At 43.8% G+C, this 26,356-nt stretch overlaps 2 protein-coding genes across 2 annotated transcripts in view; both read right to left on the bottom strand.

Moving 5' to 3' along the window:
• Positions 1-26,356, bottom strand: part of HOXB9 (homeobox B9) — an 84,113-nt gene that overhangs the window by 10,801 nt on the left and 46,956 nt on the right.
• Positions 1,941-8,984, bottom strand: HOXB3 (homeobox B3). The gene is given in 3 exon segments (XM_053999794.1): positions 1,941-2,333; positions 2,335-2,810; positions 8,544-8,984. Coding segments are annotated over 3 exon segments (1,188 nt in total). The 5' UTR covers positions 8,941-8,984; the 3' UTR covers positions 1,941-2,018.

The following is a 26,356-nucleotide window of genomic DNA, read 5'->3' as shown; positions in this document are numbered from 1 at the left end:
AGCAAAATATTTCCAACTGGCTATAACCAATAAATATATCTGAATGTTCACCAGAACACACACCTAACTGAAGGGCGCCTCGACGGAGCTGAGAGCCCTTCAAAGTTGCTTTTTTTTTTTAATTATTATTAATTTTTTTGTTTGTTTTTAATACCCATTATATGTAAACTCTAAGTGCAACAAAGACGTCCAGGCAGGAAAGCGTCAGCGGATCCCGTTGGCTTCTGCTTCCGTGGAGGACATTCCCTCTGCTCAAATATACCCTGTTTTCACCTCAGCTCGGGAGGAGAGGAGGAAAGAAGCTCAGGATTTCCCTGATTTTCTCAGTTTTTTGTTTTTTTTTTTCTTCTGCTCGTCAACCCTAAAAAAAAAAAAAAAAAAACAACACTCCCAAAAAAAAAAAAAATTAAAAAAAAAATAATTTAAAAATTCAAAATAAAAACACTCCCCAAATGGAGAAATGAAGATTTTTCACCTCAGCAGAGGCGAAGGAAGGGAAATATTCAGCCCTGGCGACTCTTTCTTCTCCTCTCTTTGGAATTTTGGGAGAGGGGAAAAAAAAAAAAAGGAGGGATTGAGGCGTTTCCTCGACCCTTGGTGGGGTTCGACCGCTCTTATCCCAAAGTTTTTCATGTTTTTGTTTTATTTTTGTGGTGCTGCGTTGGGGAGGGGGAGCAGGGCCTGGAGGGACGAGCGTGGCTCCCGGCCCTCGGCAGGTGCGGATATTCCCAGGATTTTGGGGGGTTTGGTGGGAAGTGACGCGGTGGGAAAGTGGATTTCTCCTTTTCCGGTGGGAAAGTGGATTTCTTCTTTTTCCGGTCAGAAATTGGATTTATCCCTTTTCCAGTCAGAAATTGGATTTCTCCCTTTTCCGGTGGGAAATTGGATTTCTCCTTTTCCGGTGGGAAAGTGGATTTCTCCTTTTCCGGTCAGAAATTGGATTTTTCCCTTTTCCGGTGGGAAATTGGATTTCTCCCTTTTCCAGCGGGAAATTGGATTTGTCCTTTTTCCAGTGGGAAATTGGATTTTTTTCCCTCTGTAGTGGTGCTTTTCCAGTCAGAAATTGGATTTCTTCTTTTTCCAGTGGGAAATTAGATTTATCCCTTTTCCGGTGGGAAATTGGATTTCTCCTTTTCCGGTCAGAAATTGGATTTCTCCCTTTTCCGGTGGGAAATTGGATTTTTTTTCCCCTTTGTAGTGGTGCTTTTCCAGTGGGAAATTGGATTTCTCCTTTTTCCAGTGGGAAATTGGATTTCTTCTTTTTCCGGTCAGAAATTGGATTTATCCCTTTTCCAGTGGGAAATTGGATTTGTCCTTTTTCCGGTGGGAAATTGGATTTGTCCTTTTTCCAGTGGGAAATTGGATTTTTTTCCCTCTGTAGTGGTGCTTTTTCAGTCAGAAATTGGATTTCTTCTTTTTCCGGTGGGAAATTGGATTTCTCCTTTTTCCGGTGGGAAACTGGACCTATCCCTTTTCCAGTGGGAAACTGGACTTATCCCTTTTCCGGTCAGAAATTGGATTTATCCCTTTTCCGGTGAGAAATCGGATTTTTCCTTTTTCCGGTCAGAAATTGGATTTCCCCCTTTTCCAGCGGGAAGGGACGGCCCCTCCCCTGAGGGCGGGGAAGGGAAGCACAGGTGGATCTGGAGGAGTGGGGAACGTCCTGGTGGATCTCTTTGGGGTTTTTTTTTGGATGCAGAGACCCCAGAACTTGCCTGGCGGACTCTCCTCCTTCCCAGCATCCGGGAATTACCGGTGACGATCCGGACGTGGCTTGGAACCGACGGATTTGGCCGCGTCAACCCTGCGGGATTCCCACAAAACCACGCCGAGCCCGTTTCAGAAACATTTCTGTCGAAACCCTTCCAAAAACCACCAAAAACTCTTGGATTTTGTGCTCGCAACAAACCCCGAGCGCGACAACCCCGCCGAAACCAGCGAGGCCGGAGAGCAACCCAACACAACCATCCCTGAAACCCAAACCGCCCCTTTTTCTCCCCAAAACCACCTTCCCCCTCTCACAGGTGGGTGAGCTTGGGCGCCTCTTGGATTCTGCCCTGAGAAGTCGCGTGGTGCGACGAGAGCTCCGCGTAGGCGGCGTGGCTCTCGCACGGTCCCTGGGGCTGGCCCGGGGCCACCCCTCCGTAGTCCACGCCGCCGGCCTGGTGGTGTGGCAGGTGGTTGAGGCCGTAAAGAGCCGGGCCCGAGGCGGGCAGAGAATCCACAAAGTTCCCTCCGACGTACGCCGGGCTGCCCTGCATGCCGGCCGGCCCGTAGGCCACGCCGTTGGCCTGCAGCACGTGCGGCTCGTACTCGGCCGCCCCGGCGGCCCCCGGCGTATTTCTGCTGGCTCGGGCAACCCTTCAGGGGCGCTTGGTAGCCGGGGGCGGCCACGGCGTAGCTGTTTTGGTGGGGTTTGCCGAAGGACGGCGGCGACGGCGCCTCGTAGGCGCCGCTCATGGGGTGCAAGGCGTTGAGGAACCCCGCCGAGGCCTGCATGGGCTGCGGGGGGCTGCCCGCCGGGGAAGGCCCTCCGGAGGAAGAGCCGCCCATGCCTTTGGATTTCTGATCCTTTTTGTACTTCATCCTCCTGTTCTGGAACCAGATCTTGATCTGGCGCTCGCTGAGGTTCAGCAGGTTGGCCATCTCCACGCGCCGCGGCCGGCACAGGTAGCGGTTGAAGTGGAATTCCTTCTCCAGCTCCACCAGCTGCGCGCTGGTGTAGGCCGTGCGCGCCCTCTTGGAGGCCGAGGAGCCCGGCGGGCTTTTCTCTCCTCCGCCGCCGCCGCCGCTGCCGCCGCCGCAGGTTTCTGTCGGGCACCCGGAATGAAATAAAAGAGAATTACTTACGCGCGGAAATTGAAAGCGTCGCTCCTTAATAAACGCTCCCCTCGCCCCGCCGCGCCAGCCCGCGCTCCGTGACCGTGGCATTTATTAAGAGTTCTGCTCTCCGAAGCCGCCCCGGCTTTATGAAAATTGGATCATGTCATGTAGCGGAGGATTCCGGGGCCCCGCGGTTGAGGGGGAGATGATTGCCCGCGGAGAATTTTCCGGCAAACGACGTTTGGCAGGGCGGCCGCGGGGTCAATTAATGCGGGGGTCAGGAGGGGGTCGCTTTGCGACACCGAATATTCGCCTCCGCACCGAGCCTTTCCCAGCGGTGAGGTCGGTAAATCGCGCGGATGGGGGACGGCGAGGTTTGTCAAAATCGTGGGAAACCCCAGATGGAATTTTTGGGTTTTATCTGAATTTTTTCAGTGAATTTTTTTGGTTTTTATCTGAATTTCTCTGTGAATTTTTGGGTTTTATCTGAATTTTTTGGTGAATTTTTTTGGTTTTTGACTGAATTTTTCTGCGAATTTTTGGGTTTTATCTGAATTTTTTGGTGAATTTTTTTGGTTTTGGCCTGAGTTTATCCACGAATTTTTTGGGTTTTATCTGAACTTTTTGGTGAATTTTTTTTTGGTTTTGTCTGAATTTATCCACGAATTTCTGGGTTTTATCTGAACTTTTTGATGAATTTTTTGGTTTTTATCTGAATTTATCTGCGATTTTTTGGGTTTTTTATCTGAATTTTTTGGTGAATTTTTTTGTTTTTATCTGAATTTATCCACGAATTTTTGGGTTTTATTTGAATTTTTTGGTGAATTTTTTTGGTTTTGTCTGAATTTCTCTGTGAATTTTTGGGTTTTTATCTGAATTTTTTGGTGAATTTTTTTGGTTTTGGTCTGAATTTATCTGTGAATTTTGGGCTTTATCTGAATTATTTGGTGAATTTTTTTGGTTTTGGTCTCAATTTATCCACGAATTTTTGGGTTTTATCTGAATTATTTGGTGATTTTTTTTTTTGTTTTGGTCTGAATTTATCCACAAATTTTTGGGTTTTATCTGAATTTTTCGGTGAATTTTTTTGGTTTTGATCTGAATTTATCCACGAATTTTTGGGTTTTATCTGAACTTTTTGGTGAATTTTTTGGTTTTTATCTGAATTTATCTGCAAATTTTTTTGTTTTATCTGAATTTATCTGAATTGTAGCAAATCCGAGTTGAATTTTTGTTTTTTTATCTGAATTTATCGGTGAATTTTTGGTTTTTATCTGAATTTACCTGCGAATTTTTTGGTTTTTATCTGAATTTACCTGTGAAATTTTTTAGTTTTATCTGAATTTATCTGAATTGTGGCAAATCCAAATGCAATTTTTGGTTTTTATCTGAATTCATCTGAGACCTGGTAAATACAAATGGAATTTTTGGTTTTTATCTGAATTTATCTGAACCGTGGCAAATCCGAGCCGAATTTTTGGGTTTTTATCTGAATTGGGGCAAATCCAAACTGAAATTTTTGGGGTTTATCCTAATTCATCTGAGATCTGGTACATCCAAACCGAATTGTGGTAAATCCAAACAGAATTTTATGGTTTTATCTGAATTTATCTGAACTGTGGCAAATCCAAGCCGAATTTTTGGGTTTTATCTGAATTAATCTGAATTGTGGCAAAGCCAAACGGGATTTTCGGGTTTTATCCAAATTTATCTGAACTGTGGCAAATCCAAGCTGAATTTTTGGGTTTTATCTGAATTAATCTGAACTGTGGCAAATCCAAACGGGATTTCTGGTTTTAATCTGAATTAATCTGAACTGTGGCAAATCCAAATGGGATTTTTGCTTTTATCTGAATTTATCTGAACTGTGGCAAATCTGAGCCGAATTTTTGGTTTTTATCTGAATTTATCTGGACTGTGGCAAATCCAAATGGGATTTTTGCTTTTAATCTGAATTTATCTGGACTTTTGGTGGGGCACAAGGAGAAGCTGGACGTGGGGCGCCACATCTGCTCTCTCTGAGCGCCGGGGAGGCACCAAAGGGAATTCCAGCCGCGGGCTGAGCGCCTGGGAGAACATTTGCCCCCAGATTTGTGTCCACCAGGCCTGGCCTCATCACCCGCGGTCGCGTTTCAAATAAAACCACAAATAAATAAACCCGGTGCGGGCGGGCAGTGCCCGCTGCCAGGACCCTCCCGGGGGTTTGTTTGGAAATCTGGGCAGGAAAACGGGAATTTGGGTCTATCCTAAAGTGATTCCTCCAACCCTTAGACCTGTCCTTGGTAAATCTGGGCGGAAAAAATGGGAATTTGGGTCTATCCTAAACTGATTCCTCCTACCCTTAGACCTGTCCTTGGAAATCTGGGCAGGAAAACGGGAATTTGGGTCTATCCTAAACTGATTCCTCCAACCCTTAGACCTGTCTTTGGTAAATCTGGGTGGAAAAATGGGAATTTGGGTTTATCCTAAACTGATTCCTCCAACCCTTTGTGATTCTTAGACCTCTCTTCGGGATTCTGGCCTGGAAAATGGGAATTTGGGTCCATCCTAAACTGATTCCTCCAACCCTTAGACCTGTCCTTGGAAATCTGTGAGGAAAAACGGGAATTTGGGTCTATCTTAAACTGATTCCTCCTACCCTTAGACCTGTCCTTGGAAATCTGGGCAGAAAAACCAGAATTTGGGTTTATCCTAAACTGATTCCTCCAACCCTTAGACCTGTCCTTGGTAAATCTGGGTGGAAAAATGGGAATTTGGGTTTATCCTAAACTGATTCCTCCAACCCTTTGTGATTCTTAGACCTGTCTTTGGTAAATCTGGGCAGGGAAAACGGGAATTTGGGTCTATCCTAAACTGATTCCTCCAACCCTTTGTGATTCTTAGACCTGTCTTTGGTAAATCAGGGTGGAAAAAACGGGAATTTGGGTCTATCCTAAACTGATTCCTCCAACCCTTAGACCTGTCCTTGGAAATCTGGGCAGAAAAAACCAGAATTTGGGTCTATCCTAAAGTGATTCCTCCAACCCTTAGACCTGTCTTTGGTAAATCTGGGTGGAAAAAACGGGAATTTGGGTCTATCTTAAACCGATTCCTCCAACCCTTTGCTGTTCTTAGGCCTGTCTTCGGGATTCTGGCCTGGAAAATGGGGAATTTGGGTTTTTCCTAAACTCATTCCTCCAACCCTTTGTGATTCTTAGACCTGTCTTTGGTAAATCTGGGTGGAAAAATGGGAATTTGGGTTTATCCTAAACTGATTCCTCCAACCCTTTGTGATTCTTAGACCTGTCCTTGGAAATCTGGGTGGAAAAAACGGGAATTTGGGTCTATCCTAAACTGATTCTTCCAACCCTTAGACCTGTCCTTGGAAATCTGGGAGGAAAAACGGGAATTTGGGTCTATCCTAAACTGATTCCTCCAACCCTTAGACCTGTCTTTGGGAAATCTGGGTGGAAAAACGGGAATTTGGGTTTATCCTAAACTGATTCCTCCAACCCTTTGTGATTCTTAGACCTCTCTTCGGGATTCTGGCCTGGAAAATGGGAATTTGGGTCCATCCTAAACTGATTCCTCCAACCCTTAGACCTGTCCTTGGAAATCTGGGCAGGAAAACGGGAATTTGGGTCTATCCTAAACTGATTCCTCCAACCCTTAGACCTGTCCTTGGAAATCTGGGCAGAAAAACCAGAATTTGGGTCTATCCTAAACTGATTCCTCCAACCCTTAGACCTGTCTTTGGGAAATCTGGGTGGAAAAACCGGAATTTGAGTCTATCCTAAACTGATTCCTCCAACCCTTAGACCTGTCCTTGGTAAATCTGGGTGGAAAAACCGGGAATTTGGGTCTATCCTAAACTGATTCCTCCAACCCTTTGTGATTCTTAGACCTGTCCTTGAAAATCTGGGCAGGAAAACGGGAATTTGGGTCTATCCTAAACTGATTCCTCCAACCCTTAGACCTGTCCTTGGTAAATCTGGGTGGAAAAATGGGAATTTGGGTTTATCCTAAAGTGATTCCTCCAACCCTTAGACCTGTCTTTGGGAAATCTGGGCAGAAAAAGAGGAATTTGGGTCTATCTTAAACTGATTCCTCCAACCCTTTGCTGTTCTTGGACCTCTCTTTGGAATTCTGGCCTGGAAAATGGGAATTTGGGTCCATCCTAAACTGATTCCTCCAACCCTTAGACCTGTCCTTGGAAATCTGGGAGGAAAAACGGGAATTTGGGTCTATCCTAAAGTGATTCCTCCAACCCTTAGACCTGTCTTTGGGAAATCTGGGTGGAAAAACGGGAATTTGGGTTTATCCTAAACTGATTCCTCCAACCCTTTGTGATTCTTAGACCTCTCTTCGGGATTCTGGCCTGGAAAATGGGAATTTGGGTCCATCCTAAACTGATTCCTCCAACCCTTAGACCTGTCCTTGGAAATCTGGGCAGGAAAACGGGAATTTGGGTCTATCCTAAACTGATTCCCTCCAACCCTTAGACCTGTCCTTGGAAATCTGGGCAGAAAAACCAGAATTTGGGTCTATCCTAAACTGATTCCTCCTACCCTTAGACCTGTCTTTGGGAAATCTGGGTGGAAAAACGGGAATTTGGGTCTATCCTAAAGTGATTCCTCCAACCCTTTGTGATTCTTAGACCTGTCTTTGGTAAATCTGGGTGGAAAAACGGGAATTTGGGTCTATCCTAAACCGATTCCTCCAACCCTTTGCCGTTCTTAGACCTCCCTTTGGAATTCTGGGCCAGAAAATGGAAATCTGGACCTTCCTCAAACATATTTCTCCGACCCTTTGCCATTCTTAGACCTCCCTTTGGAATTCTGGGCCGGAAAATGGGAATCTGGGCCTTCCCTAAACTGATTTCTCCGACCCTTTGGGGTATTTAGACCTCCCTTTGGGCTGCTGGGGGGAAAAGAGGAATTTGGGTCTTCCCTAAACTGATTCCTCCAAGCCTTTGACGCCTCTTTGGAATTCCGGGCCAGAAAATGGAAATTTGGGTCTTCCCTAAACCCATTCCTGCAACCCTTAGACCTCTCTTTAGAATTCTGGGCCAGAAAATGGAAATTTGGGTCTTCCCCAAACCAATTCCTCCAACCCTTAGACCTCTCTTTGGAATTCCAGGCCATAAAACAGGAATTTGGTCCTTCCCCAAACCGATTCCTCCAACTCTCAGACCTCTCTTTGGAATTCTGGGCCAGAAAATGGAAATTTGGGTCTTCCCTAAACCGATTCCTGCAACCCTTAGACCTCTCTTTGGAATTCTGGGCCATAAAACAGGAATTTGGTCCTTCCCCAAACCAATTCCTCCAACCCTTAGACCTCTCTTCGGAATTCTGGGCTGGGAAACAGGAATTTGGTCCTTCCCTAATGCAATTCCTCCAACCCTTAGACCTCTCCTTGGAATTCCAGGCCAGAAAATGGAAATTTGGTCCTTCCCTAAACCCATTCCTGCAACCCTTAGACCTCTCTTTGGAATTCCAGGCCAGAAAATGGAAATTTGGCTTTTCCCTAAACCGATTCCTCCAACCCTTAGACCTCTCCTTGGAATTCTGGGCCAGAAAACAGGAATTTGGTCCTTCCCCAGAGCGATTCCTCCGACCCTTTGCCATTCTTAGACCTCTTTCACCAACTCTTTTTTGGTTTTTTTTTTTTTGTTGCTTTCTCAACCTTGTCACTTCACCGCGGGCGAGGCCGGAGCGCGCCGCCGCGGCCCGGCCGTCTACCTGCGCCGGGCGAGCCGTTCTTCTGCTTGGAGTTCTGCCTCGACTCCTTCATCCAGGGGAAGATCTGCTTGGCGATGCCGGCGCCCAGGTTGGCTTTGCCGGGGACGCTTTTCCCCCCGCCGGCCTGGCCGCCGCCGTCGGCGCTGCCGCCGTTGGGCGACGCCGGCGCCTCGCCGGGCCGCATGCAGCTGCCGTTGAGCTCTTTATTTTTGCCGTGCGTTGCGGCGCTGCCGAGGGACTGCAGGGAGCAGGAGGACCTCTGGAAGTCGTTCTCCACGTGCGAGGAGGCCTGGAAAGGCTGCTGGGCGCCCTCGTAGCCGAATCCATTGGCGGCGCCGCTGCCGTAGGAGTAACCCCCGAAGAGCGCGGAGCTGTCGTAGTACGAGGCCTTCTGCATCTTCCGCGAGGGTTTTTTTGGCTACCAGGGTCTTGACACCCCTATGGCAGAACATTGGCACCCCGAGGCCACGTGACGGCCCCTCTCCAGCTGTCTGGTGGGAGCTGACCTGAAAGGTTAGGAGAAAAAAACACAATAACAGCGCCAGGAATCCATCTTGGGGCCTGAAAGGCCGCTGACATGAATAGGGTCCCGCGCAGCGGTGCCGGGGAGCAGATGCTGCCGGCGGATTTCACCCCGCCGAGGCTCGGCGAGTTTTTGGTTTCCCCGCGGAGTTTTGGGGGCGGCGGCTCCTTTTGGGCTCCCGCGCGTTGGATTCATCCCCCCCCCGCCGCCCCCCAGGCGCAAATCCCCGCTCGGACGTCGCCTCTCGCGCTTTTTACGCACCCCGATGGAAAAAAAAACCCGAAATCGGCACAGAAATGAGAGCGCGGAACGGAGGAGCACCGAAAAAAAAAACAAACAACCAACCAAAGCCTTGCTGATCCTACCCAACTCACAGCCCCCCCAGAAAACCTCCCGCAGCAGGAATTCAAAGTTTAGCACCAGGGGTTGTTTGATTTTGAGCTGCAAACAGCAAAAATCCGTGTTTTCCCTCTAGATAACAGCAAAAATCCCTGTTTTTCCCCCAGGAAACAGCAAAAATCCGTGGTTTTTTCCCAAGTAACAGCAAAAATCTGCGTTTTCCCCCCCAGGTAACAGCAAAAATCCCTGTTTTTTCCCCTAGATAACAACAAAAATTCATGTTTTCCCCCCAGGTAGCAGCAAAAATCCATGTTTTTTTCCCAGGTAACAGCAAAAATCCGTGTTTTCCCCCCCCAGGTAACAGCAAAAATCCCTGTTTTTTTCCCCAGATAACAGCAAAAACCCGTGTTTTCCCCCCAGGTAACAGCAAAAATCCGTGGTTTCCCCCCAGATAACAGCAAAAATCCGTGTTTTCCCCCCCAGGTAGCAGCAAAAATCCATGTTTTTTTCCCAGGTAACAGCAAAAATCCGTGTTTTCCCCCCCCAGATAACAGCAAAAATCCATGTTTTCCCCCCAGGTAGCAGCAAAAATCCATGTTTTTCACCCAGGTAACAGCAAAAATCTGTGTTTTCCCTCTAGATAACAGCAAAAATCCGTGTTTTCCCCCCAGGAAACAGCAAAAATCCGTGTTTTCCCCCCAGGTAACGCTGTCCTGGCACACTTGGCTCCCTTTTTTTGTTTACACAGGAACTCCCAGCGCCTCTGGAATCCGGGCAAAGACTCGCGGCAGGAACACAAAAATGCCATTTCTTGCCCTCTCTGACAGCACAGGTTGAATTTAGAGAATAAATCCCTTTTTTTTTTTTTTTTTTCCCGGCACGGTTTTGTGTTTCTCATCCCGAATCCAGGCAGGCGCTGATCCCGAACGCGGTGGGGTTTAATCGCTGTCGTTATTTTTATTTTTTTTCCCCCTCTCTCTCTCTTTCTCTTGGAAAACAAACACTTCACGAGGCCATTTGCTCCTCCTTGGATTTTCCCCCCTCCCTCAATCCAAGCTCGAAAAATCGGGGGGGGGGGAGAAAAAAAAACAAAAAAAACAAAAAAACCCCACAACAATCCAAAGCTTAAAAATCACAAAATTAAACCTTTTTTTTTTTTTTTTCCCCCGTCTCTTATTTTTCTCCCTTTCTTTCTTTTCCCCCCCCCCCCAACAGAAACTTTCTCCTTCGTTCAAGCAGAGCAGAAATAGGCCGGAAAAAAATAAAAAAAAAAATAAAAAAAAGGTGAAAACTGGAAATAATCAGCAGAGGGGATTTGGAAACTCCTCTCTGCAGCCGCCGAGCCTTCGCCGTGGGGATTGATACCCATTGTATATTTAATCGTCTGCCTTGTATATTCAATTTTATCTGGGCCTCTTTCACCCTGGAGAACAAACCCAAACAAACCCCGCCGAGATAAAGCCCAGCGCGAGATTTTTAAGTGCCGGGGGTTTAACAGAAGCCGCAGCTCGACGATAAATAAATAACTTTTTTTTTTTTTTTTTTTTTTTTTTTTTTTTTTTTTTTTTTTTTTTTTTTGGGTTTGGTTTTTTCCTCCCCTCTTTTCCTGGCTGCTGTTTTTAATGTCACGTCACAGCAAAGCTCCGTTTGCTTCATCCCATCCTCCGAGCGTCCGCCGAGGGAACGCTCGGCTTTTTTTTTTTTGTTGTTGTTGTTGTTTTGTTTGTTTTTTTAAGGATTATTTATTTAATTTTTTACCCTGATTAAATCCTTCCCGCATTCCCAAATCCGCATCGGATCTTCCTCGGAGATGCGTTATTGTCTGCGCCGAGGGCAGATCCTCGCTGCGAGTTATTCTGCTCCTCCTCCTCCTCCTCCTCCTCCTCCTCCTCCTCCCTGGCCATGATAAATTTGTCTTATTAAAAAGTAGCCTCCGCTCCCCGAGCCGTGAATTAATTAATTAACAAACAGCAGCGCCTCGATTATGAATAGGTTTGCTGGAAAATATCTGCGAGGGGGCAGAGGTGGGAATTTCTCCAAGGCCTTTCTGTCTGCTAAAGATTTATTTAAAAAAAAAAAAAAAAACAAACAAAACACACCCAAAACAAACCCAAAGCAGAACCTTGTGATGCTCGCTAAAAATAACGGCGATTTTTTTTTTTTTTTCCCCTTTTCAACTTTTTTTTTTTTTTTTTTTATGGTTCTCGTTGTTTTAAAAGGTCCATAAAATAAATTTACAACCCCCTCCGCCTCGCTCGTGGCTCCGCTTTGTACCTCATCGCTCAGCGCCTCACAAATGCCGCTCATTTATCTTCGCCCGCGACGGCCGCAATCCTAATTATTTACTCCAAGGAATTGCTTAGGGAAGGGGAAAAAAAAACCCGAAACAAAAAGGGAAAAAAGGGAAAAAAAAAAGAAAAAAAAAAGAAAGAAAGAAAGAAAGAAAAAGAGGGGGAAAAAAAAAAAAAGAAGCCCGGGCAGAATAATAAATAATAAATATTGGATGATCTGCTCCAGTGAAAGGCGGGCGGGAGCTGCTCCAGCTCCGAGTTTCACTTTTTCAGCGATTCCCCAAAAACTCTTTGTAACTTTGGAGGGAGAGGATTCGGCGTTATTTAAATTAAAAAAAAAAAAAAAAAAAAATTTAAAAAATAATTAAGGATGGGGAGAGGGAAAGGTGAGGCAGGGAAAGGGTTGTGGGGAGGATGATCCGGGGGAAAAATAGAAATATAGAAATGTAGAAGTGTGGAGGTGTGGGAGTATGGGAGAACAGAAAGGTAGAAGTGTAGAAAAATAGAAATATAGAAAAATATAGGGAAATAGAAAAATAGAACTATAGAAATATAGAAACACGGAAGTCTAGAAATATAGAACTATAGAAAGATAGAAAGAAAGGCAGAAAGATAGAAAAATAGAACTATAGAAAAATATGGAAAAATATCAACATAGAAAGATAGAAAAATAGAAAACTATAGAAATATAGAAATCCAGGAGTATAGAAATGCAGATACATAGAAATATAGAAGTATAAAAATACAGAGAGAGAAATGGAGAATACAGAGATAAAGACAGAGAGAAATAGAGAGATAGAAATAGAGAAATAGAGAGAAATAGAGAAATAGAGAGATAGAGAAAGAGAGAAATACAGAGATAGAGAAATAGAGAAATCGAGAAATACACAGATAGAGAAATAGAGAAACAGAGAAACAGAGAAAGAGAGAAAGAGAGAGAAATCGAGAAATACACAGATAGAGAGAAATAGAGAAACAGAGAAATAGAGAAATGGAGAAATACAGAGATAGAGAGAAATAGAGAAACAGAGAAATAGGGAAACAGAGAAACAGATAAATAGAGAAACAGAGAGAGATAATCGAGAAATAGAGAAACAGAGAACTAGGGAAATACAGAGATAGAGAGAAATAGAGAAATAGCGAAATAGAGAAATAGAGAAACAGAGAAATAGAGAGATAATAGAGAAATAGAGAAATAGAGAAACAGAGAACTAGAGAAATACAGAGATAGAGAGAAATAGAAAAATAAAGAAATAGAGAAACAGAGAACTAAAGAAATACAGAGATAGAGAGAAATACAGAGATAGAGAGAAATAGAGAAATAAAGAAATAGAGAAACAGAGAAATGCAGAGATACAGAAACAGAGACAGAGGAGCAGAGAAGCAGAGAAATGCAGAGCTACAGAAACAGAGACAGAGGAGCAGAGAAGCAGAGAAATGCAAAGTACAGAACTGATCAGGCGGGCGGGGGCCCGGAGGAAGCCGAGCCTGGCGGGCTCTGCTGGAGCAGCGTCCCCCTCCATGTTGGAAAATCCCAATTTCCCGACCCGAGCGCGCCTCTCCCCTCCCCCGCTCAGGCCGGGTTTAGCCCCGGCGCTTTAATTCCGGTTCTTATTAATCCGAAATATTCCAAGCGCGTCCCCTGCAACAATGGCAGGGAGCTGGGAGCGAGCCCAGCGCCGGGAAAACAACGGAGCCGTCCCCAAATTTGCCTTCCTCCCTCCTCCCCTGCCCCCAAAGCGACAACTCCCTCCGGCTGGGAGAACGCGGAAAAAAAAAAAAATTAAAAAAAATTAAAAACAACGCGTGGAGAGGCAGAAAAAAAAAAAGAAAAAAAAAAAAGTTAAAAAAAAAATTAAAAGCGCGGGGAGAGGCGGAAAAAAAATTAAAAAAGAAAATTACAAGCGCAGGAAGAGGCGGGAAAAGAAATTAAATAAATAAATAAATAAATAAATAATAAAGAGGGTGGGGGTGGCGGAAAAAAAAAATTTAAAAGTGCAAGGAGAGGTGGAAAAAAATAAATAAAATAAATAAGAAAAAACACACGCGGGGAGAGGCCGGGAAATAAATAAATAAATAATTTTAAAAACCGCGGGGAGAGGAGGAAAAATAAATTAAATAAATAATTTTTTTAAAAGCGCGGGGAGAGGCGGAAAATAATAAGTAAATAATAAGAAAAAACGCGTGGAGAGGCGGAAAAAAAAAATAAGTAAATAATAAGAAAAACCACGGGGAGAGCCGGAAAAAATAAGTAAATAATAAAAAAACCGCGTGGAGAGACGGGAGAAAATTAAATAAATAATTTTAAAAACCGCGGGGAGAGGCGGAAAAAAATAAGTAAATAATAAGGAAAAAAACCGCGGGGAGAGGCGGAAAAAAATTAAATAAATAATTTTAAAAACCCGTGAGGAGAGGCGGAAAAGAATTAAATAAATAATTTTTTAAACCGCGGGGAGAGGCGGAAAAAAATAAGTAAATTATAAAAAAACCGCGGGGAGAGCCGGAAAAAATAAGTAAATAATAAGAAAAACCGCGGGGAGAGCCGGAAAAAAATAAGTAAATAATAAGAAAAACCGCATGGAGAGACGGAAAAAAATTAAATAAATAATTTTAAAAACCCGCGGGGAGAGGCGGAAAAAAAAATTTTAAAAAAAATTAAAACGCGGGCAGAGGCGGGGAAAAAAAAAATTAAATAAATAATAAATAAATTTTAAAAAAAAGAGAGAGAAAAGGTGGGGGTGGCGGAATTTAAAAAAAAAAAACAACCCCGAGCAGGCGGTGGGTGAGGGCTGCAAAAGAGGCTCTGCGTGGAAGGGAGCTCAAAGCTTGTGAACTCTTCTTGAACCGAGCTCGGAGTCATATGGTCATAAATCATCGGGACATACACTCCGCCATTCACAAAGTGAGCGCCTACTTAAGTCCGGCTTACCTTAGTCTCAGACGAGCCAAGCCCAGGCAGACATAATATATTTTCACATCCAGCATCCACGCAATCAATAAGCGAGGAGTGACCCCCCCCTCCCCTTCCCCTCCCGCTACTCCTCGCTTTTTTTTTTTTTCTGCTTTTTTTTTTTTTTTTTTGCTCTCTCTTTTTTTTTTCTGTCTCTCAAAACGTTACGGGGGTGAAGCGTTAAAATAAGGAAAATATTAAAAAAAAATAGAATCTAGCGAATCCGGTTTGATGGCGGGTGGGATGGGTTGGTAAATTTTTTTTTTTTTTTTTAAATTAAAATAATAAATTTAAGGAAAAAAAAAAAAAAAGCGAAGAGGGGGGGAGGGGGTTCAGGCAGGCGGTGGCGGAGGCTCAAATTGTCTCGCTCGCTCTGCGTTTTTTGGCGGTGGGGGGGGAAGGAGGGGAAAAAAATATAAATAAAATAATAATAATAATTTTTTTAAAAAAAAATCGGGATGCCCCCCAGGTTTTCCCGAAAAGCCGAGGGGGTTTGGGAATGGCCAGAGGCTGGAGGTTCCACTTGGCCTCTGGTACGCGCTGCTCACTGATAACAATGGCCTCTGCTCGAGCAAAGGGGAAGAAGGGAGAGGAGAAGGGAGGAAAAAAAAAAAAAAAAAAAAAAAGAGAGAGAAGAAAAAAAAAAAAAAAAAAAAAGAAAAAGCGGCCGGAAATTCGGAAATTCGGAAATTTGGAAATTTAGAAATTCCGCCTCCCCCCCTCCTCGGCACCACCCGAACCCCCCCACCCTGGAAGCGCCGGGATGAAAATTAAAATTAAATTGAAATTCAATGGGAATGGAAATGGGGAGGGGGAGGTTGGGGGGGGGGGGCTCGGAGGGGCAGGAGGGGATGGGGAGGGGGGGGGAGGAGCGGGGAACCCCCAGAAATCGGGGTTCGCTTTTGGGGGGCGGGGGGGGGAAAGGGCGAACCGTGGGGCACGGGCCGGGCAGGGCGCGGCGGCGGCGCCCTTTGATCCGCGCCATGAACAATTAGGCGTCAATTTATGCAAATGAGCCGCGGTCCCAGCGCCGGGGCCCCCCCCCCCGTCCCCTCCTGTCCCCCCCTGTCCCCCCTGTCCCCTCCTGTCCCCACTGTCCCCCTTGTCCCCCCCTGTCCCTCTGTCCCCCCCTGTCCCCCCTGTCCCCTCCTGTCCCCCCCTGTCCCATCCTGTCCCCCCCTGTCCCCCCTGTCCCCCCCTGTCCCCTCCTGTCCCCTCCTGTCCCCCCTGTCCCCTCTGTCCCCCCCTGTCCCCCCCCTGTCCCCTCCTGTCCCCCCTGTCCCCACTGTCCCCCACTGTCCCCCCTGTCCCCTCCTGTCCCTCCTTGTCCCTCCCTGTCCCTCCCTGTCCCCCCTTGTCCCCCCCTTGTCCCCCCCTGTCCCCTCCTGTCCCCCCTGTCCCCACTGTCCCCCACTGTCCCCCCTGTCCCCTCCTGTCCCGCCTGTCCCCCCCTGTCCCCCCAAATTCCCCTCCTGCCCCCTCCTGTCCCCTCCTGTCCCCCCCCCGTCCCCCCAAATTCCCCTCCTGTCCCCCCTGTCCCCCCTGTCCCTCTGTCCCCTACTGTCCCCTCCTGTCCCCCCTGTCCCCCCAAATTCCCCTCCTGTCCCCCCCGTCCCCCCCTGTCCCCCTCCTGTCCCCTCCTGTCCCGCCTCTGTCCCCCCCGTCCCCTCCTGTCCCCCCTGTCCCCCCCTGTCCCCTCCTGTCCCCCCCCGTCCCCTCCGCGGCTCCTCCAGGAGCTGAGGGGGCTCCCCCCAAATTTCCCTTCTCGCAGTCACCCCAAAACCCAAACTTCAAATTTTTGCAGTTTTTCAACGCTCCGTGTTGCTACAACTCGGAGTAACGTCAGTGTAACTTTGAGCACCCCGAGGGGCCTCCCCAAATTTCCCTTCTCGCAGTCACCCCAAAAACCAAACCCCAAAATTTTGGGGTGTCTGAACGCTCAGTGTTGCTACAACTCGGAGTAACTTCGGCGGAACTTTGAGCACCCCGAGGATGCTCCCCACAATTTCCCTTCTCGCTGGCACCCCAAACCCCAAACTTCAGTTTTTGGGGTGTCTGAATGCTCGCTGTTCCTACAACTCGGAGTAACTTCGGCGGAACTTTGCACATCCCAAAGGGGGCTCCCCAGATTTCCCTTCTCGCAGTCACCCCAAAAACCAAACCCCAAAATTTTGGGGTGTCTGAATGCTCGGTGTCACTACAACTCGGAGTAACTTCAGTGGAGTAAGTCCACAACTTTCAGCACCCTTAGGGGGTTCCCCCAATTTCCCTGCTCTGCGCAGCCCCCCCAAAACCCAAACTCACTTTTTGGGGTTTTGAATGCTCGGTGTTGCTACAACTCGGAGTAACTTCGGCGGAACTTTGAGCACCCCAGAGCCAATTTCCCTTCTCCTCAGCCACCCCAAAAACCGAACCCCAAAATTTTCTAGGGGAGGTATTGAGCAATTCTCGTTATTTCTACAACTCGGAGTAACCTCAGCGGAACACTGAGCACCCCAAGGATGCTCCCCCCAGTTTTCCTTCTCGCAGTCACCCCAAACTTCAGGTTTCGGGGTGTCTGAACGCTCAGTGTTGTTACAACTCGGAGTAACTTTGGCAGAGCTTTGAGCATCCCAAGGGGGCTCCCCCAATTTCCCTTCGCGCAGTCACCCCAAAAAACAAACCCCAAAATTTTGGCATTTCTGAATGCTCGCTGTTGCTACAACTTGGAGTAACTTCGGCGGAACACTGAGCACCCCAAGGATGCTCCCCCCAATTTCCCTTCCCCTCGCAGTCACCCCAAACCACAAACTCCATTTTTGGGGTTTTGAATGCTCCGTGTTGCTACAACTTGGAGTAACTTCGGCGGAACTTTGAGCACCCCAGAGCCAATTTCCCTTCTCCTCAGCCACCCCCAAAAACCGAACCCCATTTTTGGGGGTTTCTGGGGTGTTTTGAGCAACGCTCGGTGTTCCTACAACTCGGAGTAACTTCGGCGGAACTTTGCACATCCCAGAGGGGGCTCCCCCCAATTTCCCTTCTCTCAGTCACCCCAAAAACCAAACCCCATTTTTGGGGTGTCTGAATGCTCAGCGTTGCTACAACTCGGAGTAACTTGGGCGGAACTTTGCGTATCCCCGAGGGGGATCCCCCAATTTCCCGTCTCGCAGCCCCCCCAAACCCCAAACCCCAAAATTTCGGGGCTTTCTGGGGTGTTTTGAGCAATTCTCGCTGTTCTTACAACCCGGAGTAACTTCAGAGGAACTTCGTGCGGGGTTTGGGGGGACCGAAGGGCTCTCGGGGAGCGGGGGGGTAATAAAGATAATTATTAATGATGTTAATAAAGATAATTATTATTACTGCTGCTAATAGAGATAATTATTATTGCTGTTAATAAAGGGAATTATTATTACTGCTGCTAATAAAGATAATTATTATTGCTGCTAATAAATATAATTATTATTACTGCTGCTAATAAAGGGAATTATTACTGCTGCTAATAAAGATAATTATTATTATTGCTGCAAATAAAGATAATTATTGTTGCTGCTAATAAAGATTATTATTATTAGTGTTGTTAATAAAGATAATTATTACTGCTGGGATTCCGGATTTGGGGTTCCCAGATCTGGGGTTCCCGGGTTTGGGGTTCTCTTTAGGATTTGGGGTTCCCAAATTTGGGGTTCCCGATTTGGGGTTCCTTTTAGATTTGGGGTTCGCAGATTTGGGGTTCATTTTAGGGTTTGGGGTTCTCTTTAGGATTTGGGGTTCCCGAGTTTGAGATTCCCTTTAAGATTTGGGATTCCCAAATTTGGGGTTCCCAGGTTTGGGGTTCCCGGGTTTGGGGTTCCCTTTAGTTTTGGGGTTCACTTTAGGGTTTGGGGTTCCCAGATTTGGAGTTCGTTTTAGGGTTTGGGGTTCGTTTTAGTGTTTGGGGTTCCCAAATTTGGGGTTCCCGGGTTTGGGGTTCCCTTTAGTTTTGGGGTTCCCTTTAAGATTTGGGGTTCTGGATTTGGGGTTCCTTTTAGGTTTTGGGTTCCCTTTAAGATTTGGGATTCCGGATTTGGGGTTCTCAAATTTGGGGTTCCCAGATTTGGGATTCCGGATTTGGGGTTCCTTTTAGGGTTTGGGCTTCCCAAATTTGGGGTTCCCGGGTTTGGGGTTCCCTTTAGTTTTGGGGTTCCGGATTTGGGGTTCCTTTTAGGATTTGGGGTTCCCTTTAGGATTTGGGATTCCGGATTTGGGGTTCTCAAATTTGGGGTTCCCAGATTTGGGATTCCGGATTTGGGGTTCCTTTTAGGGTTTGGGCTTCCCAAATTTGGGGTTCCCGGGTTTTTGGGGTTTTGGGGGGGTTTCTGGCTTTTTTTTGTTTGTTTTTTTGGGGGTTTTTTTGGTGCTTTTTTGGTGCTTTTTGGGGTTTTTTGGGTTTTTTTTCCCTATTAATCCTTCTCTCGGGGGCCGCTCCCTCTCCTCCCATCTCAGATAATTTTTTTTTTTTTGGTAAAAAAAAGCAGAATTTGGAGTTTTCTCCATCCCGCGAGCAGCGAGGATGAGGAGGAGGAGGGGAGGAAAAAAATTCCAAATAAAGGCAGGAAAAGAATCCAAATGAACCGGGCAGGTCGGAGATTTTCCCTCGCGCTGACCTTTGCTGGGAGCAGCAATTAATCACCGGGTTAATGAGCAACCCGCCCGAGCGCTTTGGAGTCGGCTCCCAAAAAAAACCAAAAAAAAAAACAACAAAAAAAAAATCAAAATAATAAAAAAAAAGCGCGTCACAAAATCAAAATAATTTTTAAAAAAGCGTCACAAAATCAAAGTAATAATTAAAAAAAGGCCACAAAAATCAAAATAATAATTAAAAAAAGGTCACAAAAATCAAAATAATTCCCCAGAATTTAGGGACCCCCCAAAAACTGCCCGGATTTTTTGGGGGCCTCGCGAATTCGGGACACCCAAAAATCCCAATTTTTTTTTTTTTTTTTTTTTTTTTTTTTTTTGTGGCCCCCGGATTTTGGGACCCCCAAAAATCCTCTCGGGGCTCCGGCGCGGGGGGAGGGGCGGATTTTTTGGGGGGATTTTGGGGGCGCGGTTGGGGGCAGGGCTGGGAAACCCCTCCCCCTTTCCCCTCCCCCTTTTCCTTTTTTTTTTTTTTAATTTTTTCCCTTTTTTTCCTTCTTTTATTAAATTTTTTTTCCTTTTTTTTCCCTTTTTATTTTCAATTTTTTTTCTTTTTTTTCCTTTTTCTCTTTGTACCTGGCAGAGATGAGAAAAAAACTCTCCGGGCTCCAGGGGTGGAAAAAAACCCGGGATTTGGGATCAGGGAAAAAGAAAAAATTTGGATTTTTTTGGTATTTTTTTGCCTCTCAAATCCTGGGGATGGCCCCGGCATGGAAGAGGCGGTTCCTGAGTTTGGTTTTTTTTTTATTTTCCTTTTTTCCCTATTTTTTAACCCTCCTCCTCCAAAAGATAAAATAAAAAAAAAGGGGGGGGAAAAAAAAAAAAGAGAGACAAAAACAAAGCTCTGAAGTTTTTCTCCTCCGAGCTTTTCCCACCACCCTTTTGGTGAGGAAAAGGAGGAATTCGGTCAATTTTGAATTTTTTTTTGCAGGAATCCTCGCCTGGAATGTGGAAGAGCTGAGTTTCCTTTTTACCTCCCGACTCAAAAAAGAGAAAAAAAACCCGAGGGAGAATCCCAGAGAGGGAAAAGCGGCGCAAAAAATTCAATTTTTTTTCCCCCCCCCCCACTTCAGGAAAAGCGGCGCAAAAAATTCAATTTTTTTTCCCCCCCACTTCAGGAAAAGCAATCAATTAATCAAGGCAATCAATGAAATCAACGACATCAATGCAATCAATGAAATCAATGAAATCAGTGACATCAATGACATCAATGAAATCCATGAAATAAATGGAATCAATGCAATCAATACAATCAATTAAATAAATGGAATAAATGGAATCAATGCAATCAATGACATCAATGAAATCAATGCAATCAATGCAATCAATGACATCAATGAAATCAATGCAATCAATTAAATCAATGGAATCAATGAAATCAATGCAATCAATGACATCAATGACATCAATGAAATCAATTACATCAATGGCATCAATGCAATCAATGCAATCAATGCAATCAATGCAATCAATGAAATCAATGAAATCAGTGACATCAATGAAATCAATGAAATCCATGAAATAAATTGAATCAATACAATCAATTAAATAAATTGAATCAATGGAATCAATGGAATCAATGAATTAAATGACATCAATTAAATCAATGAAATAAATGGAATCAATGCAATCAATGACATCAATGAAATCAATGCAATCAATGAAATCAATTAAATCAATGACATCAATGACATCAATTAAATAAATGGAATCAATGCAATCAATGACATCAACGAAATGAATGCAATCAATGACATCAATGCAATTGACGCAGTTAATGCAATCAATGAAATCAACGAAATCAATGAAATCAATGCAATCAATTCAATCAATGCAATAACTGCAATCAATGCAATCAATGCAATAACTGCAATAAATGCAGAGCCCAACCCGCGCTGTCCCCAGAGAAGTGGCCGAGGAAGGTGGGGAATCAATAAAATCAATGAAATCAATGCAATCAACGCAATCAATGACATCAATGATTTAATGCAATCAATGCAATCAATGAAATAAACTAAATCAATGCAATAACTGCAATCCATGCAGAGCCCGACCCACGCTTGTCCCCAGAGAAGCGGCTGAGGAAGGCGGGGAATAAACGACATCAATGCAACAACTGCAACAACCGCAACAACTGCAATCAATGCAATAACTGCAAGCAATGCAATAAATGCAATCAATGCAATAGCTTCAATCAATGCAGTAACTGCAGTAACTGCAGTAACTGCAATCCATGCAGAGCCCAACCCGCGCTGTCCCCAGAGAAGCGGCCGAGGAAGGCGGGGAATCAATGGAATCAATGCAACAACTGCAACAACTGTAACAACCGCAACAACTGCAACAACTGCAATAAATGCAATAACTGCAAGCAATGCAATCAATGCAATCACTGCAAAGCCTTAAATCAATGCAATAACTGCAGTAACTGCAGTAACTGCAATCAATGCAGAGCCCAACCCGCGCTGTCCCCAAAGAAGCGGCCAAGGAAAGCGAAGAATCAATGAAATCAATTCAATCACTGCAATCACGGCAATCACTGCAAGGACTGCAAGAACTGCAATCACTGCAAGAACTGCAATAACCGCAACAAATGCAACAATGGCAGCAAATGCAATCAATGCAAATAACTGCAGTAACTGCAGTAACTGCAATCCATGCAGAGCCCAACCCGCGCTGTCCCCAGAGAAGCGGCCGAGGAAGGCGGGGAATCAATGGAATCAATGCAATCACTGCAATCACTGCAACAAATGCAATCAATGCAATAACTGCAATCCATGCAGAGCCCAACCCGCGCTGTCCCCAGAGAAGCGGCCGAGGAAGGCGGGGAATCAATGGAATCAATTAAATCAATGCAATCAATGAAATCAATGGAATCAATGGAATCAATGGAATCAATGGAATCAATGGAATCAATGGAATCAATGGAATCAATGGAATCAATGGAATCAATGAGATCAATGCAATCAATGGAATCAATGCAATCAATGCAATCAATGGAATCAATGAAATCAATGGAATCAATGCAATCAACGGAATCAATGAAATCAACTCAATCAATGCAATCAATGCAATCAATGCAATAACTGCAATAAATGCAGAGCCCAACCCGCGCTGTCCCCAAAGAAGCGGCCAAGGAAGGCGGGGAATCAATGCAATCAATGCAATCAATGCAATCAATGAAATCAATGAAATAAATTCAATCACTGCAATCACTGCAATCACTGCAATCACTGCAATCCATGCAGAGCCCAACCCGCGCAGTCCCCGCGGCCCCGGGGCAGCGACGCTCAGCAAAATCCGTTTCCAGCCCGCGGCCCCGCCCGGCTTTCGTCCGCGGCTCGGGGTGAAAATAATCCGTGAATAAATCAGATAAATGCTCGGGTTCAACAGCAGATCAAAAATCAAATCAAAAATCAAATTAAATCAAATCAAAAATCAAAAATCAAAAATCAAATCAAAAATCAAATCGAAAATTAAATCGGAAATCAAATCAAAAATCAAATAGAAAATTAAATCAAAAATAAAAAATCAAATCAAAAATCAAATTGAAAATCAAAAATCAAATTAAAAATCAAATCAAAAATCAAATCAAAAATCAAATCAATAATCCAAAATCAAATCAAAAGTTCAAGTTTGGCTGGAGGCGAACGGGGATAATCCCCAAGTGGGGAGGCCAAGCAATTTTCAGGGAATGTAACAATAATAATAATAATAATAATAATAATAATAATAATAATAATAATAGGAAGAAGAAGAAGAAGAAGAAGAAGAAGAAGAAGAAGAAGAAGAAGAAGAAGTAAAAACAATAATTAAATAATAAAATTATTAATAATAACGCAATAAAAATAATAATAAAAATTATTAGTAATAACAAATATAACCATAATAAACTAATAATAATAACAAATAATTAAATAATTAAAGAATTAAATAATTAAATAGTGATAATTAATATCGCTAAATAATAATTAGGTAATAATAATTAGTAAAAATATAGCAAAATAATAATTAGATAATAATGATTAGTAAAAATAATAAGTAAATTAAAAAATTAATAATATAATACAAATAATAACAAAAATTTAATAATAGCAACGAATAGAACCATAAAATAAAATAAAATAAAATAATAATAATAACAATAATAATAATAATAATAGTAAAATAAAAATGAAAATAAAATTAAAATAAAAATTAAAATTAATATAGTAATGATATTATTATTATTACTATTATTATTATTATTACTATTATTATTATTATTATTATTATTATTATTATTATTATTATTATTATTATTATAGGGTGAAAGGAAGGACGGGCAAGGGCAGCCAGGCAGCCCAAACCCCAAAAACTCCGCGGGAATTTGGGAATTCGGGAATTCGGGAATTTGGGGATTTGGGGATTTGGGGATTCGGGAATTCGGGAATTTGGGGATTTGGGGATTTGGGGATTTGGGAATTTGGGAATTCGGGATTTTGGGGATTTGGGGATTTGGGGGTTTGGGAATTTGGGAATTCGGGATTTTGGGGATTCGGGAATTTGGGGGTTTGGGGATTTGGGGAATTTGGGGAATTTGGGGATTTGGGGATTCGGGATTTTGGGGATTCGGGAATTTGGGGATTTGGGGAATTTGGGGAATTTGGGGATTTGGGAATTTGGGGATTTGGGGATTTGGGAATTTGGGGATTTGGGGATTCGGGAACTTGGGAATTTGGGATTTTGGGAATTCGGGATTTGGGGATTGGGGAATTTGGGAATTTGGGGATTTGGGAATTTGGGGATTTGGGGATTCGGGATTTGGGGAATTTGGGGATTTGGGGATTTGGGAATTCGGGATTTGGGGATTCAGGGATTTGGGGATTTGGGAATTTGGGGATTTGGGGATTTGGGGATTTGGGAATTCGGGAATTTGGGAATTCGGGAATTTGGGGATTTGGGAATTTGGGGATTTAGGGATTTGGGGATTCGGGAACTTGGGAATTTGGGATTTTGGGAATTCGGGATTTGGGGATTGGGGAATTTGGGGATTTGGGAATTCAGGAATTTGGGAATTTGGGAATTTGGGGATTTGGGAATTCGGGAATTTGGGAATTCGGGAATTTGGGATTTTGGGAATTCGGGATTTGGGGATTTGGGGATTTGGGAATTTGGGGATTTGGAAATTCGGGAATTTGGGAATTCGGGAATTTGGGGATTTGGGGATTTGGGGATTTGGGGATTCGGGAATTCGGAGCTCCGGCAGCGCCCCCGAATTCTTTTCTCCTTTTCTCGCCCGGGGGGAGCAGCGAGCACGAAAACAACAAAAAATAACAAAAACAACAAAAAATCACAAAAACAACAAAAACAACAAAAATAACAAAAGCAGCAAAACAACAAAACAACAAAAAAAATCACAAAAACAACGAAAACAACGAAAACAACAAAAAAAACACAAAAATCACAAAAACAACACGAAAACAACAAAAACAACACAAAAATCACCAAAACAACACAAAAACTACAAAACCAAAAACAACAAAAAAACACAAAAAAAACACAAAAAAAACACAAAAAAAAATCACCAAAACAACACAAAAACGACAAAAAGAACAAAAAAAATCACAAAAAATCACAAAAAATAACAAAACCAACAAAACAACACAAAAACCCCCAAACCGATTCCTTTTACCCCAAACCTTCGCCCCTTCCCTTCCCTTCCCTTTCCTGTTTTATTTTCCCTTTTCCAAAGGATTTTTCTCTCTCGATTTAAAATTGGGAATTTCAATTTTTTTTCCCCTCCCATCCGCTTTTTTCACCCCAAAAATGGGAATTTTCGGGAGCCTCCAGCTGCCGATCGCCAGAGCAGCTCCAGCAGGGAAAAGTTTGCCAAAAATCGCTTTTTTTTTTAATTATTTTTTCTATTTTTTCTCTTTTTTTTTTGGAATTCGGGTTCGCTCCGAGTAAACAAAAAACACGGCGGGGCCATAAATCACCGAGACCGAACGTTTTGAGCTTTCCCAACGTTTTTAATGAGTTTTTTTTTTTTAATTATTATTTATTTCTCTTTATTTTTGCTTTTTTTTTTTAATTATTATTCTTCCCAAACCACACAGAAAGTAAAAATTTTTAACAAATGTGTCCCGCGGGGGGGAAATAAACAAATAAAACCAATTTTTTTTAAAAAAAAAAACGCATTTTGGATGATTTTTTGCTCCTCTTCAGCTTCGCCGAGGCATCAGTCTTAATTGGAGGCTCAGCAGAGCTTTGGGAGTAATTAATTGTGCGGCTGGCGCGTTAATTAATTGATTTTTTTTAATTTTTTTTTTAACTTCGTACCTGCGAGACTCCGGGAATCCGAGGAGGAAAAATCGCCTCGGGGTGGAGAGGCAGGAAAATTCCGAATAATCGCATTTATTTCACCCCCGCTGGGATTTTTATTTATTTCTTATTTTTAATTTTTTTTTCCTCCTCTTAAAGATGCTTTGGGGGTTTTTGGGGTTTTTTTTTTGGTTTTTTGGGGTTTTTTTGGGGTTTTGGTTTTTGTTTTTTTTTTTTTTTTTTTGGAGTCGTTCGGTTCAAACAGAACGGGGCTGGAGGTGGAGGAAAAAATGAAAAAAAATTCAAATTGAGGATGAGGAGCCCAGAGGGGCGAGCGGGGGGAGAGGGGGGCGAGTTGGAAAAAAAAAAAAAAAATAGGGAAAAAATCCCCCAAAAAACCCAAAAATGGGGGAAAAACTCCCAAAAAAACCCAAAAAAAGGGGGGAAACTCCCCAAAAAAAAGAAAAAATGGGGAAAAAAGCTCCCAAAAACCCCAAAAATGGGGAAAAGAAAACCAAAAAAGAGAAAAACTCCCCCCCCAAAAAAAAAGAAACCCAAAAATGGGGAAAAACTAAAGAGGGGGAAATTTAAAAAAAAAAAAAAAAAAAAAAAAGGAAAAACTCCCCCCCCAAAAAAAGGGGGGGACGAAACTCCCCCCCAAAAAAAAAAACAAAATGGGGAAAAACTCCCCAAAAAAACCAAAAAATGGGGAAAAGAAATCCAAAAAAGAGAAAAACTGCCCCCAAAAAAACCA

This window comes from Vidua macroura, chromosome 27 (genome assembly GCF_024509145.1).
Source record: "Vidua macroura isolate BioBank_ID:100142 chromosome 27, ASM2450914v1, whole genome shotgun sequence".
Classification (NCBI taxonomy): Eukaryota; Metazoa; Chordata; class Aves; order Passeriformes; family Viduidae; genus Vidua; species Vidua macroura.
The sequence above is the reverse complement of the archived record's forward strand: the minus strand, read 5'-3'. Positions and strand labels throughout refer to the sequence as shown.